At 52.8% G+C, this 16,698-nt stretch overlaps 2 protein-coding genes across 6 annotated transcripts; both read right to left on the bottom strand.

Moving 5' to 3' along the window:
• Window positions 1-79: 79 nt before the first annotated feature.
• Window positions 80-11,377, bottom strand: Gli1 (GLI family zinc finger 1). 4 transcript variants are annotated; one of them, XM_004861232.3, is made up of 12 exons: window positions 11,249-11,376; window positions 7,757-7,883; window positions 7,450-7,542; window positions 6,994-7,189; window positions 6,616-6,760; window positions 6,209-6,298; window positions 5,990-6,127; window positions 5,534-5,683; window positions 4,248-4,412; window positions 3,590-3,820; window positions 2,463-2,730; window positions 81-2,042 (listed from the first exon to the last, which is right to left on the bottom strand). In XM_004861232.3, the coding sequence occupies exons 2-12, from the start codon at window positions 7,854-7,856 to the stop codon at window positions 298-300; spliced, it is 3,321 nt and encodes a 1,106-aa protein (XP_004861289.2). In that variant the 5' UTR covers window positions 7,857-7,883; window positions 11,249-11,376; the 3' UTR covers window positions 81-297. The 4 variants fall into 4 exon arrangements, with proteins under 4 accessions (XP_087048312.1, XP_004861289.2, XP_004861288.2 ...); XM_004861231.3 differs by lacking the exon at window positions 11,249-11,376 and adding an exon at window positions 10,892-11,142; XM_004861233.3 differs by lacking the exon at window positions 11,249-11,376 and adding an exon at window positions 10,005-10,804.
• A 137-nt stretch (window positions 11,378-11,514) lies between these two features.
• On the bottom strand, window positions 11,515-16,213 carry Inhbe (inhibin subunit beta E). 2 transcript variants are annotated; one of them, XM_087192193.1, is made up of 3 exons: window positions 15,630-16,213; window positions 14,735-15,373; window positions 11,515-12,490 (listed from the first exon to the last, which is right to left on the bottom strand). In XM_087192193.1, the coding sequence occupies exons 1-3, from the start codon at window positions 15,925-15,927 to the stop codon at window positions 12,441-12,443; spliced, it is 987 nt and encodes a 328-aa protein (XP_087048319.1). In that variant the 5' UTR covers window positions 15,928-16,213; the 3' UTR covers window positions 11,515-12,440. The 2 variants fall into 2 exon arrangements, with proteins under 2 accessions (XP_087048319.1, XP_004861291.1); XM_004861234.4 differs by lacking the exon at window positions 11,515-12,490 and having other exon boundaries at window positions 12,498-15,373; window positions 15,630-16,208.
• Between the last annotated feature and the right edge of the window lie 485 nt (window positions 16,214-16,698).

Genomic DNA, 16,698 nt, shown 5'->3' with positions numbered 1-16,698 from the left:
TAGGATCTGGTAGGGGGAACTCTCTGAAGAGGTAAGTTGGAGGTTGAACCTCCACTTCTTATTCCTCTCCTGAGATAACACATGAAGCAGTTCTTTCTGATGCACTTCCTTTATTATCAGGAAACAGTGTCATTATCAAGTTCTTCCCCAAAACATATACAGACTAAATATTGCCCCAGCCCTTCTGTCTCATCCCTGGAGCATCTTATGCAGAGGGCTATGGCTCCTCTCCCTGACTCCTCTGGAGGGATGGAAACCCTTTAGGAAATACAGATCTGATGGATGAGATTCCCCTCTTCAGGCACTAGAGTTGAGGAATTGTGTCTCCCCAGGTAGGGATCCCAGTAAGACACTCATGTTACCCACAGCCATGTTGAGGGGCCCAGAGGGAGGTGGGGTATGTTCAGAGGTATCCCCCTGATCATGGGAAGGGGGAGGACTCAGCCCCTGTGCCTCATCCAGAATTGCCACAAAGTCCAGCTGAGTGTTGTCAAGATCAAGAGAGTCCAGAGGATTACACACCTGCCCTTCTGGAGGAGGGTACAAGGCAGGACCCCCTCCCAGCCTTCCCACCTCGGGATGGCCACAGCTGGGGTTGGCACCTCCTGCCTTGAGGGGCCCATAGCAAGTAGGTAATGGAGGCAGAAGCCGGGGTGGTGCCACTGCCCTATGGGAAGCCCTGTTTGCTCCCACTGCAAAACTTTCATGGCATGGTGAAGGGGTAGGATAAGACCCTGACTTGTTATTGGGCAAGCTGGGTGCAAATCCAGGTCCATATGTGGGCACTGGGGCTTTGGCAGGGGTTGGGCTAACCTGGGAGCTCCCCAGAAACTTGGGATTCTGGTAGGGAAGTTCCTGGACTGGGGCCTCTCTCCTGCCCGAACCCTCCCAGAGCAGCTCCTGCTGAGACTGAACATAATTACACACTAGTTGGGCCTTGAACTGTCCTGTAGAATGAGCAGGGGAATCAAAATCCAGGCTGGTCCTGGGTTCTGAAGGAAGATAATCAGGGGGTGGCTGAGGGTAGGAACCTGACTGGGGATATTGAGCGGGAGGAGGCTGGGGATAGTGGGAGAATGGAGGCTGTGGGCATGGGGGTTCCTCACTAGGGTGTGCATTGAGGCAGGGTGCCAGTCCTGTTGAGTCAGACCCCACTGGGCACCCTTGCTCGGGCTTGACCTGCACTTGTCCATAATGTTCAAGTCGAGGACACTGGCTATAGGCTCCACCTGTGACCTTGGAGCCTGGGTACAGCCCAGAGTGGGAAGGGAACTCGCCCCATGTTTCTGGGGTAGGGCCAGGATAGGAGACCTGTTGGGGACAGGGGCTAGGGCTGTAGTTGTTGGGTGGGCCAGGCCCAAGAGGCAGAGACCCTGGACCCCTAGCTCCATAAGGCTCAGCTGCTGATCCTTCAGTTCCCCCATATCCCAGAGTATCAGCAGATGAGAAGTCCATATAGGGGTTCAGGGTGCTGCCCATAACAGAAGCCCCAACCTCTGGCTCCTCCCGTAGCCCTCTAGTATCCATGGCAACATTCTCAGTGATGCTGGGGGGCTGTGGTGAATAGACAGAGTTTGGGAGATGGGGATCAAAATTCCGTCCCCCCCCTGTTACAGAAGGGGATGTGTGGACACAGCCCAGACTCTTGAACCTCTGGACTCTGGTAGGAGCAGGGCGGTCAGCAGCCCGGGCTGGATCACTGGCCCTCCGCATGACTCCTGCATTGGGGTTGTATCCTGGATACTCAGCTCGGGTTCTCCAAGGAGGTGCAGGAAGACTCCCCATCCAATCCAGGCTGGGTGCTGTGGTGGGTGGGGTACCACCTGCTCTGGCTGAAGCATATCTTGCCCGGAGCAGGTAGTGCTGGGGAGGCATGAGGCTAGGCAGGGAGGAGGCCCCATTCTCTGGTGGGGACCCAGGAGGGAAAGGAGAGGCGAGGGAGGAGCGGCGGCTGACAGTATAGGCAGAGCTGATGCTGCTCGAGCTGCTGCTGCGACGGTCAAGAGAGACTGGGGGGCCCAGACGGCGGGACACAGTGGTGCCTGTAAGTGACAGGGAAAAAAAGCAAAGAAGTCAGAGGGGCCTCCTGCATCTTTCCTCCCTCATGGAATAGTCTTGGCCTGGAGTCCTAGGCTCTTTAACCCTAACTACTCAATTCGGTCTCCTACTTCTCTCATGTCTATTCTGCTTTTAGATCACCAGAGATTCAGGGATGCTGTGAACAGTCATACAGGTTGTAATTTGCACAATTCTAGGGGACAGCATCCACATCATAGGCTTTCTATATTTGTATGCCACAGCTTTCTGATAGATAGGAGGAAAAGTGCCTTGAGGAAGGGGACCTTTCTCTAATTATATAAAGGTGGCAGCCCTGAAGGCTGCCATGAAGGTGACTTCCTCCTCCCAACCTCAGGGAAGTTCCAGATCTCAGCCCAGCAACTCCTCCTATACCCGGGTCTCACCAGTATGGGTCAGGCTGGGCAGTTTGAGACCCCGGGGCCCTACTGGCCGGAGTTGATGCAATTGGTCCAGTCTGAGGTTCTCAAGGCGGCGGAGAGTGGAGAGTCCAGTGCCAGCAATGCAAGGGCCTTCATCTAAGCTGGACAGGTCCTCGGTGCTGCCCCCAGCATTGCCTGTCATTTCCACGCCACTGTCTGTATTGGCTGCGCTGCCAGCTGGTGAGTGGTCACTGCTGCAGGAAGACTGTGCCCCAGGACTCGGCTGTGGCTTCTGTGGGGAAGATGAGGACTGAGGGTGGCACCCTTGTTCTTCCTCCCAGCCCCTGCAACTTGGTGAATGGCTGAAGCATGTGTCTCAGTGACTGCTGGGGCCGAAAGAAGCCACAACAAGTGTAGAAAAGGCTGAGCAGGTGAGAGACTGGAACAAATCAGAAGAGAGATGTTTTAGAAGAGCCCAGGCTGGAACACAGACTGCCAGGCCACAAATTCTTGCTCAGTCCTATGACCTTGGGCAGTTTCTTTTTTATTTTATTTTATTTTATTTTATTTTTTGGTACCAGGGATCGAACTCGGGACCTTGCGCTTGCGAGGCAGGCGCCGGAACCACTGAGCTAAATCCCTGGCCTGGGCAGTTTCTTTATACCTGAGTTTCCTAACCTGAAAATGAGGAGTAAGCTCCTTTCCCATGAAATTGTCTTGAGGAATATGTGACATTTTACATGTAATAGGCTTAGAACAAGCCAGGCATAGTGGTGCATGCGTGTAATGCCAGTGCTTGTGAGGCTGAAGGGAGGAGGATCACTTTGAGTTCAAGGCCAGCCTAAACTACATAGCAAGACCCAGTCTCAAAAAATAAATAAATAAATAAATAAATAAATAAATAAAGCTAGGAACAATATATTAAGAGCTATTGAGAAGTAAGTTTGTTGAATCAGTTAAATAATTCACAGTTCTAAATCGCAAGATTTTGGGGGTGGCCAAGGAGCAACACTGTGACAAAAGACGGGCAGACTGGCCTGAAGAGACAGAAGAGCAACTTACATAGAAGAGGATGAGTAGGATGGGGCTAGAAAGATGTCAGCAGAGCAGGCTGGGGAAGCTTAGAGGCAACACTGCCCATGCCAGCTCACCATGGCACCCTCTGGCACAGTCAGTCTGCTCTCTTCCCTGATGGGGTCTCCTTCCCGCTCCCTCTTGGGCTCCACTGTAGAAAGGGATGGTGCCCGGGGCAAAGGCCCGTCCCCTCGATGCCGCTTGGTCACATGGGCGTCAGGACCATGCACTGTCTTGACATGTTTTCGGAGTGAGCTGGGGTCTGTGTAGCGTTTGGTACAGCCAGGGAGCTTACATACATATGGCTTCTGTGGAGTAGGGAGTGGAGACAGAAGGCCAAGGGATCAAAGTGGAAGAACGCAGGAGGAATGGGAGAAAGTGGCAATGAGTAGGGGAGCAAGGACACAGCATCCAAAGGATGAAGGGGGCTGGTGGGAGTCAAGTATGAGAGCCTTAATGACCCAAGCCTAGGAAAGACAAAGGTGGCTATGGGGCCTCATAAATTCTGGGCTTGAAGGGATCAGAGGTCTCCACTAGACCAGGTCTGTTTTAAATTGGCCCCTGGCTGGTTAGTGGCAAGTGGCAATTTTTTGGTTTCAAAAAGGTGATCCTGGATGAATTACATAAGTGGGGGAACTCACCTCTGTGGAGTGGGTGCTATGGATTTTTCTATGGGGGAATCTCCCCAATAGGTGGCTTCTCAAGTGGGGAGGATCTCTTAGTTGGGGCATTCACCTCATTGGAATGGGTCCGATTCTGGTGCTTGGCACGGTCGCTGGCATTGCTGAAGGCTTTACTGCAGCCCTCGTGCTCACACATGTATGGCTTCTCACCCGTGTGTGACCGCAGGTGTGTCTTCAGATTTTCAAGGCGTGAATATGACTTCCGACACCCTTCAAACTAGGGGACATAGATGGGTCAAATGACAGCTCTCAGACAGAAGCACATGAAGATTAAAGGAACCCTAAATCTTAAAAGGGACATATATCAGAAAATATAACTCAGCATGGGAGGGCACTGGGGCTCAGGAGAATACTCAAAATTGGGGGACAAAGGCAGGTGAAAGTGGAGGAAGAGAAGCAACTGGAGGCACTCTACCATCAGGAGTGTGGTGCTGGGGAATGAGTACCTCATGGTCAGGCCAGAGCAGGTCTCCTTACCTGGGAATCTTAGACTGGCAGAGAATAGGGTCACCTGGGAAAAGGCCTATGCAAGTGTCTTGTATCCTTGAGCAGGGCTTATCCACTTCAAAGCGTGGAAGGCAGAGTACCGAGGACCCACAATACATTAAGGGACCCACAAACATAAATGAATTTATTTTAAAATCAAGGAAAAAAGATGAACTTTCAGGTCTAAGAAAATGTCTTAACATGTATTAATATGTTCATCTTTTTAAATGATCAACATAGTTATAAATAAGATTTTATTGTTGTTATTGCAATACTGAGGATTGAATCCAGGGCCATCACACTAAGCTACATCCAAAACCCTTTCTAATTTATTTTGAGACAGGGTCTTACTAAGTTGCTAAATTTTCCAGGCTGGGCTGAAACTTGCATCCTCCTGCCTCAGCCTCTCAGAGTGCTGGGATTACAGGTGCATGCCACCAATCCTGGCTTTTTTTTTTGAGGAAGGGTCTCACTATGTAGTCCAGGCTGGCCTTGAACTACTCACAATCCTCCTGCCTCAGCCTCTTGAGTGTCCCTGGTATTTTTTGGGGGGAGGCACCAGGGATTGAACTCTGGACCTTGGGCTTTTGAGGCAGGCGATGGAACCACTGAGCTAAATCCCTGGGCCTCTGGTATTATTATTATTATTTTAAAGTAGGAAGATATTTATTGATAGGAAAGCTCCTTAGGGCCTCTGGTATTATTTTTAATATTTCACCATGCCCAGCATTAAGATTTTTAATATTTGTTTGTAGAGGAAGGGACCTATGAATGCAAAAGTCTGCTTTGGATCCTACCTTGATGGGAAACCAATTTAGGGAGGAACTCTGGGCTTGGGAACGGGTGTCTCACCGTGCACTTGTGTGGCTTCTCGCCCGTGTGTCTACGCATGTGCACCACCAGCATGTACTGGGCTTTGAAGGGCCTCAGCTCCCTGGAGCAGCCCCCCCAGTGGCACACAAACTCCTTCCGCTCCCCATGGATGTGCTCGCTGTTGATGTGCTAAAGGAGAAGACGAAAAGGCTCTCCAAGGTCCCTATCCCTGCAAACCCAGAACAGAACCCCCCTGGTTCCCCTATGCTTCTTTTCAACTCTACCTCATGGGGGAAGAAACATATATCCCACATGTTTCGGTCTCAACTCTGCAAAGCAAAGCTACAGCTTTCTGAGCTTTTGCCTACATACCAGAGCACTAAACCTCTGATTTCAATATCCTCAGACTCCTGCCCTCGGCCAAAATCTACAATGTCCCACTCAGGGTCTCCTACAGGGTCCAGCCAGCCATTCCTGTTACACCCTGGGGCTCACATGTACTAGCTGCTCTTGGGAGTCAAATTCTTGGCTGCAGCCATCCCAGCGGCAGTCAGTTTCATACACAGACTCAGGCTCAGGCTTCTCCTCTCTCTCCAGGTCCTCTCGCCCATCCAGCATCCCCAATAGGGGATCCTAGAGCAGGAAAGGCAATCTTAGGGTCACAGCTTTTATTCTTCCCAGGTCCCAAAGATAAGGCCCCACCCCTTCCCTTACCTGTGTGCCTGTGGAGTTGGGGCTGGACATATCATCTTCCAAGGATTCCTCCTGGCACTTGCCAACCAGCAAGTCCAATTCTGACTTCAGCTTCCCCAGGGGGAGAGGTGAAATCGATGAGGGTAGAAGTAGGCAGAAGGAAGAGGAAACCCAGCCAGGTCTTTCTGCCCCAAGTGCCCCACCCAGGCAGCAGAATCCCTAGCTGTGGAAAGAACTTCCTCCTAGGACTGTGCTGGTGAGTGGACAGGGCAAAAGATGGGATCTCACATGGAAGAGTCCAAGTCAACCCCAAGGAGAAAGCCCCCAGCACCCATGTCTCCTGTACTCCTTAGACCTCTCTCCTGAAAAGTCCACCACCCACCTACTCTGAGCTGGAGGAAATCAGACAGCAAAATAGGGACTCTCACCTGGCAAGTTGGGAGTGGTCCCCGGGACTGAGGATGTGGCATCATCCCAACCCGGGTGGAGTCATGAGGACCACAGGGCTGGACCCCAAAGGAAGGTGAGGCCCCTTTCTGGTGATTCATCTGGGGTGGGAATCCTAGAGATGGGCTGAGAAGAGGTGACAATTAGTGAAAACTATGAGAAAGCATCAGGAATCCTTGGACTATCTGGAGGGCTTCTGGAAGACTTGATATGAGGCTTGGCTGAGGCAATCCCAGGGAAATTCTGAGGAGAGTTTCAGTGCCTTTGAAGTGATAAGGATTGGGGGTTTGTCAGGCTTAAGGCTTTTAATAGGTTTCAATAGGGAGTTTAGGGGCTTTTAAGCCTAGGGCTGCCTGCACCTCATGGTGCCAATGGAGAGATGGCCATAGGAGCCTCCTGGAGATGTGCAGCGTGAGTTGATAAAGGCCACAAGGGAGCTGGGCGAGGTGCGGATGACTGTCTGCAGGTCCAGGCTGGCATCTGACAGAGGTGAGATGGAAAGTGCTCGCTTCTTGGTCAGCTTGACTGTACTCCGGGGAGGAGGAAAGAGTGGCCCTGGAGCAGGACACACAGGAGATATGATAGAGGACCATGTCTCTATGCACCCAACCTGTGGGTCCTGACCCTCAGCGAAAAATGATACTTGACTCTGCCTTGCCCTACTGATCTCATCTCTGGCCTCATCATTATTCTCTGCTCCTTACATCTGTGAGCATTTCTTCCTCCAAGTTAAATCCCTACCCAGCCCCCCCCCTTTCTTCTTCAGAACAAATCCTAGAGGGGCAGAGATGAAAGAGGTGTGCTTGAGGCCTCACCCTCAGTGCAGTTGTTGGTTTCTCTGGCTGGCCCATAACTGTGGGGGCCGGACATGAGGTTGGCTTGGTGGCAGAAGGGCAGACCAGATAGACCTAGAAAAGAGAGATGGCTGGAGTGGGGGATGGGGATGGAAGATAGCTAGGCCTCACCTTGAAACCTCAACCAAGACCTGATCCCAGATTCCGAGGCCATATGACATGGGGCCTCAAATCCTCCTATAGATGGCAAACTAGCACGGGGTAGGAATGGAGCTGGACGAGAAAGCTACCGAATCTTCATAGCCCAGGGACTGATAAATGCACTGACCTTCTGTCCCCATGCTGGGGGTCCCTTGGCTGGGGAGGGGTCGGAGACAGCACGGTTCACCATAGCTACTGACAGGCGGTGGCGTCATGGAGTTGAACATGGCGTCCCAGAGGAATGTGTGTGGACACTGCAGAAGGGGAAAGCAGGTCTACAAGTCATAAAGATAGAGGGAAACAGGGAAGACCGAGTGACAGTCTAAGGCACAGAATCCTGGCCATCATGTCCCCTGTGCCCCCAGCCTCTTTAGGACATCAGCCATGGGAATCAAGTTGCAAAGACCATCACTCTGTCAGAGAGGGTAAGAACAAACATTCCAAAGAGGTAGAGGCAGTCTTGTAGATGATCTCTTGTTTTGTTTTGCTTTTTGGTAGTGGAATTTGAACCCAGGGTCTTCACAATGAACTATATCCCCAGCAAATCCCCTCCCCCCACATTTAAAAAAATTTTTGAGACAAGTTTCACTAAGTTGCCCAGGCTAGGCTTGAATTTGCACTCCACTGGCCTCATCCTCTTGGTGTGCTGGGACTACAGGAACATGACATGACATCACGTTCAGCCAGTCTTGGGGAATCTTTTTAGGAACTGGGGAGTAGCCTTGCTTGGGCAGTCTTGTGTAAGTGATTGTGCTTTTATGTGTGTAGAGAGATGTTAACTGTCCACATGAGCCAATACAAATTTTAGGCGATTGTGATGCCATGGGCCCTCTACTTCTTGCTCCAGCCATGGGCCGGCTAGGAGTGTGCTGGGCAAACTTCAGTGGAGGGTCCGGTTTCAGGAGCTGGGCCGCTCAGTGCGAGCTCCCGTCCTTTTCCTGCTCTTGCCCCAGCCCAGGGACAGCCCATCTGCAATCTCTTCAGTGTTCAGCAGAGGGAGCCCTCGCCACAGTCCAGACAGGCTGGTGGGGCCAGAAAGGAGCCCAAAGGATCTATCTGCCCACTCTTCTTTTAGACAAAAAATTGTGTGTAGGAGTAAAGTTTCTGAGGGGAACCTGTGGACCTATTGGGTAGAAAGGATGGAAGCTGATGTCATTCTGGGGTCATTTGGATCTTGGCCCGTCAAACTCTTAGTTTGTTTTGGGGAAACAGGGAAGGGACAGTTAGGGAACGCTTTAAGAGAATGAAAAAGTCATCACCCATTAGAAAGGAGTAGGGAGGAAGGAAAGGGTGGTGCTCTTCTCTCCTCAAACTCCAGTTTCTACTCCATCCCGGGTTTTCCGGTCTCCCGGGAGCGAGGGTGGGGTGGGGCGGGGTGGGGTGAAGAACGACCAGGAGCGGGCCGGCCGGCGCGGTGGGTGATCCTGGGACGCTGGGGCTTAGGGTGAGGGCGGGGTAAAATGGGGAGCGGAATCCGTACCCTACGACCCAGCCCGAGCCCCGTAGCCTGGGCTGTTCCCTCCTTAACTCCTCCTGTTCCAGCCGAGATCCAGATCCCGCATCCAAGACCTCCCAACTCGACCTTGGCACTAATGGGGGGGGCACAGCTGGCTGGCAGCTGGCTGGGGGGGCACTCCTCTGCCTCCTTCCTCTATGACTCACTCGGGGTAAGGAGAACTCGCACACGACCCCCAACACTAGAGAGACTCCCCCAAACGTGCATACTCTGTTACCATCCTGCCCCACTGCCCGGCCGCTGGAGAGCCGCGATGGAAATGGGGTGACAACGCTCTTTGCCTACGCGTACCACAGCCCACCCACGTCTCCCCTCTACACTAATAAAAGGAAAACATCGCTAACTTTTCAAGCTTCAGTGAACTTTTTCTGGGCATGGGTGAGAGTGCGGGATGAAGCAGGAGGCCCTAGGGCACCCCTGCCGGAGCCCTGAGTCATCCTCGGTGTCTTCCTATTTTCTAGAGTCCTCCCGGTACCCCCGCTCCCCGACTCCCAGGAGTCGGCCCCGCCCCCTCTCCTGGTCCCGCCTTCCCCGCCCCCGTGCCTCCTCGGCCCACCCAAGTCGCCGCCGCAGGCTCTGGCTGCAGACTGCTCGGCTTCCCCCGCCCGCCCCGGGAGCCCAGTCGAGCGAGCAGTAGTGGGGGGGAGGCGGGGGGGCGGGACACATTCTTCCCTCCTCCTCTGCCTCCCCCTCCTCTTCCTCCTCCTCTCAGCGCACCCAGAAAGCAGTCAGTGGAGCCCTAGGGGGCTCTGTCGGAAAGCGGGGGTCCCGATGGTGGGGTGGAAAAAAAGAATTCAGAAACTATAGGGAGAGAAGGTGCCGGGATAAATAAAGGTGTACTTGAGGAAAAGGAAGACACCTTGAAGACATCTTAGGTTCTTGGGTATCCCAGCCGGCTTCCTCAGGGTTAACCCCTCCAGACCCCCGGGAACCCCCTAGTGACGTCAAGGGCGGGGTCTGAGTCGCCGTGCGGGGATGCCGCGGAGATAATGGGGGGGGGGGGTCTGGACCCCGCCCCTAGAGAAATCCACACTCATTTCTGCCCTTACGTCTCCCCCAGGAAGCCTCCCAGCCTTCTCCCTCTACTGGATGGAAAGAGCTATCCCATAAAGACCCCAATTCTCCAGTCCCCTAAAACCTTATCTTTCCCTAATTCTGTCCCCAAAGCTAGCTGCCCAGGGCCGATTGTTTCGGAGTCATGGGTCCTGAAAGAAGCTTCAAAGTGGGGAGCAAGGGCAGGCAGGGTGGTCTGAGCCAGAGGAGGGGCCTCGGTCTCCAGCTCCCGTTTGGGCGGGGGGGGGCAACGGGGATACACAGGCTGGTAGTGGTCGATGGTCCTGCCCAGCCCCGGTAGGGGTCTCCCGGCGGCTGGCTCCAGCTGCCCTGGTGGTCCTGAGGTCAGAGGGTCAAGACAAGGTCTCCCCAGCGCCTCCTTAACGCCCTGTCCTTGGGACTCAGGAGTCCAAAATTCCTTGGGACTCAGGGTTTTTCTAAGGCCTAACCTCCACCTTGGACAGCCCCTCCAGCCCTCTTCCTAGACCCGAGTGCACTCCTTTCCCCCAAAACGCAAGCATCCGCTGGCACAACTGTCACAAGACAGTCAAGTGTCCGACCTAACCGGCCTCCAGTGGTGTTACTGCCTCTTACACAGCCAGTCTCCACCCCACCTACAGACCCCCCCCCCCGGCAGTGGGTTCCCTCCTCTCAGAGCCACTGACGTCTTCTGCCCCGCGTTCAGAGACGCACCTGAAGTTCCCTCTCTACTATGCAGACCTCCAGCTGGCCATCCCAATAGCCTCTTCATCTCAACCTCAGGAAAAAGAGATGTTCTAATGTGTGGGAGAAGTGGAGACAGACAAAGAGACCCACGAATGCCTGAGACAGACACACAGACTGTCAGAAGAAAAAGGAGATAGAGAGAAAAGGAGTCACAAACGAAAAAATTCTCCAAACTTTCTAACATCTCGCCCATTGTCTCCCACCCCATTTTTCCTGAGCCCCAGGTCTCCCTTCAGGCTAGGATGAGTCCCGCGCAGCAGAGCATCCCCTCTGCCCCCCTCCCCCACCGCTCCCAGGTGGTCCCCCGCCCGCCCCCCTTCTCACCTCCGTCTGGGCGCAAAGCTGGGGATGCGCGGTCCAGGGCTGGAGTCTGGGCTGGGGGGTGTGCGGTGGGGAGGGGGGGCCCACAGGGCCACGGCAAGCCGCCTCAGTGCCACCCCACCCCCCCAACCTGGCCCCCAGCCCTCCCGCCGACCCAGCCCGCCGGGCCGCAAGCCGGGACCACCCGCGAGAAGCGCAAACTTTTTTTTCCTTTTGCAAAAACTTTTTCTCGCTCTGGCCGCTGGGCGCGCCGCCGCTCTTCCCGCTCGCCCCTCACCTCCCTCCTATTTTCCTCCCTCTGGCCGTACTGGAAGATGAGGTGGGGTGGCTGGAAGCGAGAGAGGGGGTGCCGGGCTTATTGCACCCCCAGGACCCCCAGGATCCACCCCCTCCCTTGAGGGACTCTATACTGCCTCCCCCCAACACGCTGTGTTGGTGGGCAGTAAATCCCGGAATGGAATTCGCTGGATTGGCTATCAACGAAGAGGCCCTGAACCAGAGCCAGGAAAGCATCCAGAAAAATACTTCGGGGCGAGGAAGGGAGGGGGAGAAGTTCACCCGAGAAAGATAACATTGAAGGTAGGATCGCCGACTTTCGTATTAACTGCGCTTCCATCACTCTGGTTTGTTGGCCAGCCTTTTCCCTTTGGATGGAATTTAAGGTTGGGACATAGCTGGTGTTTGGGCAAACTGAATTCAGGGGTTTATGGCTGTGGGGGAAGGTTGGGGAGTCTACAGAGCATTAAAAAAGAGGTGCAGTGACTAAAGCTCTGAGTGTAGGATGTGTGTTCACAAGGTCACTAAGAAGCCGGGGGTCTGAAGCACCTTTCCCGCGAAACCCGGCTCATTCTGAAGACTGAGGCTACCGCCGTACCTCTCTACTGCCCTCTTTCCGCTCTTTAAGGCTTTTTGCTCTCTCTGCTGGCCATCCTCACACATGACACTTTCTTGGAGTCCGATGGAGTGCGGGAGATTAGGCAGCTGAAGAAGGAACCCTGAGAGGTCCCGCACCAAAGCTCAGTTAGGATCTCAGGGAGGAGAAAGCGTGAGCCCATAGAAGCAGGGGGGTACATTCGAGGAGGCTCCTAGCACCCAGAGGTAGTGCAAAGGGGGAGTGCACTTTCCCTTTGGTTTGTGTTGCTTTGGTGACCAGATGCAGGGGCGGGGCAACTATTTCAGGGACCCGGGATTTAGCTCAGTGGTTCCGGCGCCTGCCTCGCGAGGGAAAGGTCCTGAGTTCGATCCCTGGTACCAAAAAAAGAAAAAAAGAAAAAAGAGACAGGTGGGTGAGAGAAAGGAGTCCCTTCGCCTTTCTGTCGCCTCTCAGCTAGACCTCCCACATCCTCGCTCTGCTTCCAAGGACATTTCCTCAGACCTGGAAGGTCAATGGGTTAAGTATTCACTCTAAGCATCAAAGAGGGAAAAGATGAAGCTAGGGGCAGATCTGGAGTCCTACAAATATAGGTAGTGACTGTGGGGATGGAGACAGATAAGAGCCACATTTGAGCCTCCGTCCCCACATGACTGACTCAGAGTAGTTATACTGAGAAGGTCAGGGACCCAACTCAGTCAGGTCCAGTCAATGAAAAAGAAAGGACACTGTATATGTTTCTTATATGTTTCTGCTCAGCTACTTCCCCCTTCTTCCAGGAAAGCTCTTTTGGAACACAATATAGATTAATAATTCTTTTTTTTCTTTCTTTCTGTTTCTTTGTTTCTTGAGACAGGATCACGATATATAATCCAGGCTGGACTTGAACTCAGTATGGAGCCCAGGCTGGTCTCAAACACATGGCAATCCTCCTGCTTCAGCCTCCCAAATGCTGGGATTACAGGCATACATCACCTTGCCAGGAAAAAATCAGTAATTCTTTAGCTTTTTGGTTTTGAGACTTCACTATACTCTAAAATTACTGAAATTTTTTTTTTTGGCATGTGTCTTGTATCCATCAATTCAACATATTAGAAAATTTAAAAATTATAACAAGTATATACAAGTTCACATTCTATTAACAGTGATGTCAGAGGGCTGGGGATTTAGCTCAGTGGTTCTGCAGCCTGCCTTGAAAGCACAAGGACCTGAGTTTGATCCCTGGTACCAAAAAACCCAAAAAAACCAAAAAAAACCCCAGTGATGTTAGAAAGATGATGTAATCATGTGTCACACTGGAAAACTTCATTGTACAATTTTGAGATAATGAGAATGTAAAAGGAAAATAGCATTTTAGTATTATTATGAAAGTGCTTTTGACCTTATGAAAATCCCTGAAAGGACCTCAGGGACCTCCTAGAAATCCACAGATCACATTTGAGAACCATTGCTATAGACCATCACTTCAGTCTTTCTTCATGACTGATACTTGTTGATTTTCTTTCTTCTTCTTCTTCTTCTTCTTCTTCTTCTTCTTCTTCTTCTTCTTCTTCTTCTTCTTCTTCTTCTTCTTCTTCTTCTTCTTGTTTTGGTACTGGGGATTGAACTCGGATCTTTGTGCTTGAGCAGCAGGCAGCAAAACCACTGAGCTAAATTCTGGGCCCTTTCTTGTTTTTATTAGGAAACTATAAATGTTTGTTTCCCCAGTGGTTCTGTCCCCCAGAGAAAACCAGACAGCTTCTTAGGCACTGTACCCATTTTTCCCAACTTTTTCTTTCTTTCTATCTTTTTTTTGGCACTGAGGATTGAACCCAGGGCCTCACACCTGCCAGGCAAGCACTCTCCCACTGAACCAAATCCCCAGCCCTTACTCTTCTTTCTGGGGCTCTCCTAAACACCCTCCCCAGGCACCTTGCCCATGTCCCTCTTGAACCTCCCTTAAATTAATGCCCTTAAATTGGGGGTGCTGGTGCATGCTTATCATCCCAGCACATGAGAGGCTGAGGCAGGAGGATCAAGAGTTTGAGGCCAGCCTGAGCTAATAGATCCTGTCTCAAAAAAAAAAAAAAAAAAAAATGGAAGCACTCAACAGTCCCTGTCCTCCGCCAGCGTCTTTGCCCCATCCCAGCCTTCTGTGCCTTCCACTTCCTTCTTCCCTTATTTGCGGACTTTCAATTCTTGGGAGAAACTAATTTTTCTCTGCCTTCTCCTTCCCTACCTCCCCACTATCTCCTGCCATTTTCTCACAGGGGATGAGGGGGATTCTCCAGTATAAGAAACACTTTACCCATCACTCCACACATCAACCAGCCTGAAATAGGCCAGTATCTGGGACAAGAGAGTCCATTTGTGTTCCATTTCGGCCAACCCAGTCACATTGCCAGGCAGCCTATTGAGCAGGAGTATGGATCAGAAAACCTGATGCCTCCAGACACAGATACCCTTTTCCTAGGAACCCCCAACTTGATCTCCATACTAAACCCCCAGGTCTTCTTGCTAGCTGCAGCCACAAGCCTCCACCACCATATCTGGCACATCCGTCTTGACCACATTGCCATTATGGTCGAGGTAGAGGAGGGAGAGAGGCCTTCTGGCAGTGGGTACACAGCAAGAGGTACCTGCAGGCCAAGGATTGTTGGCTTTGAGGAGGTTGAAGACTGCCGAATGGAAGGAGGCAGCAATGCCGGGGCTGCCAGCCAGATGAGGGGGGCACTGTCCACTGCAGTAATTCAGCTGGTACCCCTCTGGCTGCAGGATCCAGTCCCGCCATCCAAGTTCTTGGAAGTCTACGTAATAGTCTCGCCTACAACACAAGGGAGTCTCAGGCTCACAGGTGGGGGTCCTCCTCTTGGTCCGACCTGCTCCAGGCTCCTTGGCTTGAATCTTAAGCTCCAGGAAGGGCCGATGGTGTCCTGCTGTGTCCAGGAGCTGCCTCAATCGTCCAGTAGCAGCTGTGCTGTTGTCTTCTGAGGGTCTGCAGTCCAACCAGAGTTTCACGACACCAGACTCTTCACCCCTCAAACCACCAGAGGGCAGAATCAGGGCATGCCAGCCCGGAGTAGTTACTTGGTGCTCAGCCAGGAGGGCATGAGACTCTCGGCGCCTCCTCCCTGGACTCCATTGGAAGATCTTCAGGTGAAGAGTGCTGGGAAGGGTGGGAAGAACATGCAGCCAGAGGCGGGCATGGTATAGGTGGTGGGACTGAAGAGTGGACAGGTGGAAAGTGAGCATGGAGCTGCAGGTTGAGGTGGAGGAGTCTGCGGTAAAGACAACAAAAAGAAAGAGAAATGTGAGCAGAGATGAAGCTCCCCTTTGAAACTCCCCCAAGCCTCCAATGGATCTCCCTTACACCCAGCAGAGACTTTAGAAAAAGCAGAGACTGCCTGTGTCCTTGTAACCACTCCCTGCCCAGCTCCTCCTTCTCCTGCCACACTCCACTCCCTCTACCTCCTGTCAGGCTTCCTTCTCCCTCCCTTACCCATCCGCTTCCTGCCTGTCTCTTTCCTCACCCACCTGTGATGGTAGCAAAGCTGATGACTTCCTCCCCCTTTCTCGGAGCTGTAGTCCCAGGCTGTAGTCTCCGGAGGGCTCTGGTCAATGCTGCCTGGGGTGGAGGATGAGTTATTTTGGGACGACTGGTCAGGTGCAGGCCCTTCAGGATTTGTTGCTTGGCTAGCTCCAGGACCAGAGCTCGTTCTGCTTGAAGTGCCAGTGCTGGGCCCCCACAGGATGGGCATGCAGATCCTGTGCCCTGTACCCACACTAGTGCCCACAGCAGCACCAGCCAGAGCTGGACATTAGGGAGCCCCATGCTCCGGGTGGATTGTCCTGGGTCAGTACCCCAAGATGGCAGTTTCTCTTCTACTGATTTTGATTGCTTTGGAGCCAATGAAGGCTCAGCAGTGGTGGATGTCAGTGCCACAGCTACCCTCGACAAAGGGTAGGGCCACTTCTATGGCCTGGGCCTCAGGAAAGCTGAAAGTGGATTGTCCGATGGTTAGCTAGGTTTGACCCTCAGAGTTCATGACTGGCTACTGCCTCTTTAAAGCCAGCTGCCTGGGGCTCCCCCACCTAGAAGTCAACCAGCAGACCTTCCCACTGAGCCTTAGGATTGGCCAGCTGTGCTACCCATCAGGCCCCTGCAGGGGTGGAGGTCCCCCCCCTCAGCTCGGGTTTCACCATCTGTCTGTGGTGGCTTGAGGTAGGGGTAAGGGGGCAGCAATGTGAACATGTATGATGCAAGAAAGAGGATGATTTCACATGCTCAGTTCCCAAGGTCTGGGACTCAGAGGAGGGACTCCAAATGTGCCCAGGTGGGGAAGGGCAGTTTCCCCCAATGTCTGTCTATCTTGCCCAGCCATCCTGCTGCAGGGTTTCCATGAGGCAGCTATGGGTTCTAGTGGTTATTCTCTGGATCCTCTGGGCCAGAAGGAGAATTCTGGTCTCTTTATTTCTAACACGGGGGCTTGCCTAGGGGCTCAGGGCTGGGTGGTGGTGGTAAGAGAGTGGAGTTCTCTTGCTCAGGCCAAGGTGGTGGTGCCACAGGACACAGAAGTTACCCCTTGACCCTGCCTGTGCTGGC

Source organism: Heterocephalus glaber, unplaced genomic scaffold (assembly GCF_053883595.1).
Source record: "Heterocephalus glaber isolate CG9 unplaced genomic scaffold, H.glaber_assembly_v1.0 deba00001569, whole genome shotgun sequence".
Lineage (NCBI taxonomy): Eukaryota > Metazoa > Chordata > Mammalia > Rodentia > Bathyergidae > Heterocephalus > Heterocephalus glaber.
The sequence above is the reverse complement of the archived record's forward strand: the minus strand, read 5'-3'. Positions and strand labels throughout refer to the sequence as shown.

Bases quoted from the DNA above. Each gene is read 5' to 3' on its own strand.
- Gli1 (XM_004861232.3), bottom strand. From the start codon at position 7,856: ATGTTCAACTCCATGACGCCACCGCCTGTCAGTAGCTATGGTGAACCG. The intron at 7,543-7,756 runs GTCAGTGCATTT...TCTCTTTTCTAG, and splicing joins CCCCAGCATGGGGACAGAAG to GTCTATCTGGTCTGCCCTTC. The intron at 2,043-2,462 runs GTGAGACCCGGG...TGTCACTTACAG, and splicing joins GCCCAGCCTGACCCATACTG to GCACCACTGTGTCCCGCCGT.
- Inhbe (XM_004861234.4), bottom strand. From the start codon at position 15,927: ATGGGGCTCCCTAATGTCCAGCTCTGGCTGGTGCTGCTGTGGGCACTA. The intron at 15,374-15,629 runs GTGGGTGAGGAA...TCTTTACCGCAG, and splicing joins CAGCTTTGCTACCATCACAG to ACTCCTCCACCTCAACCTGC.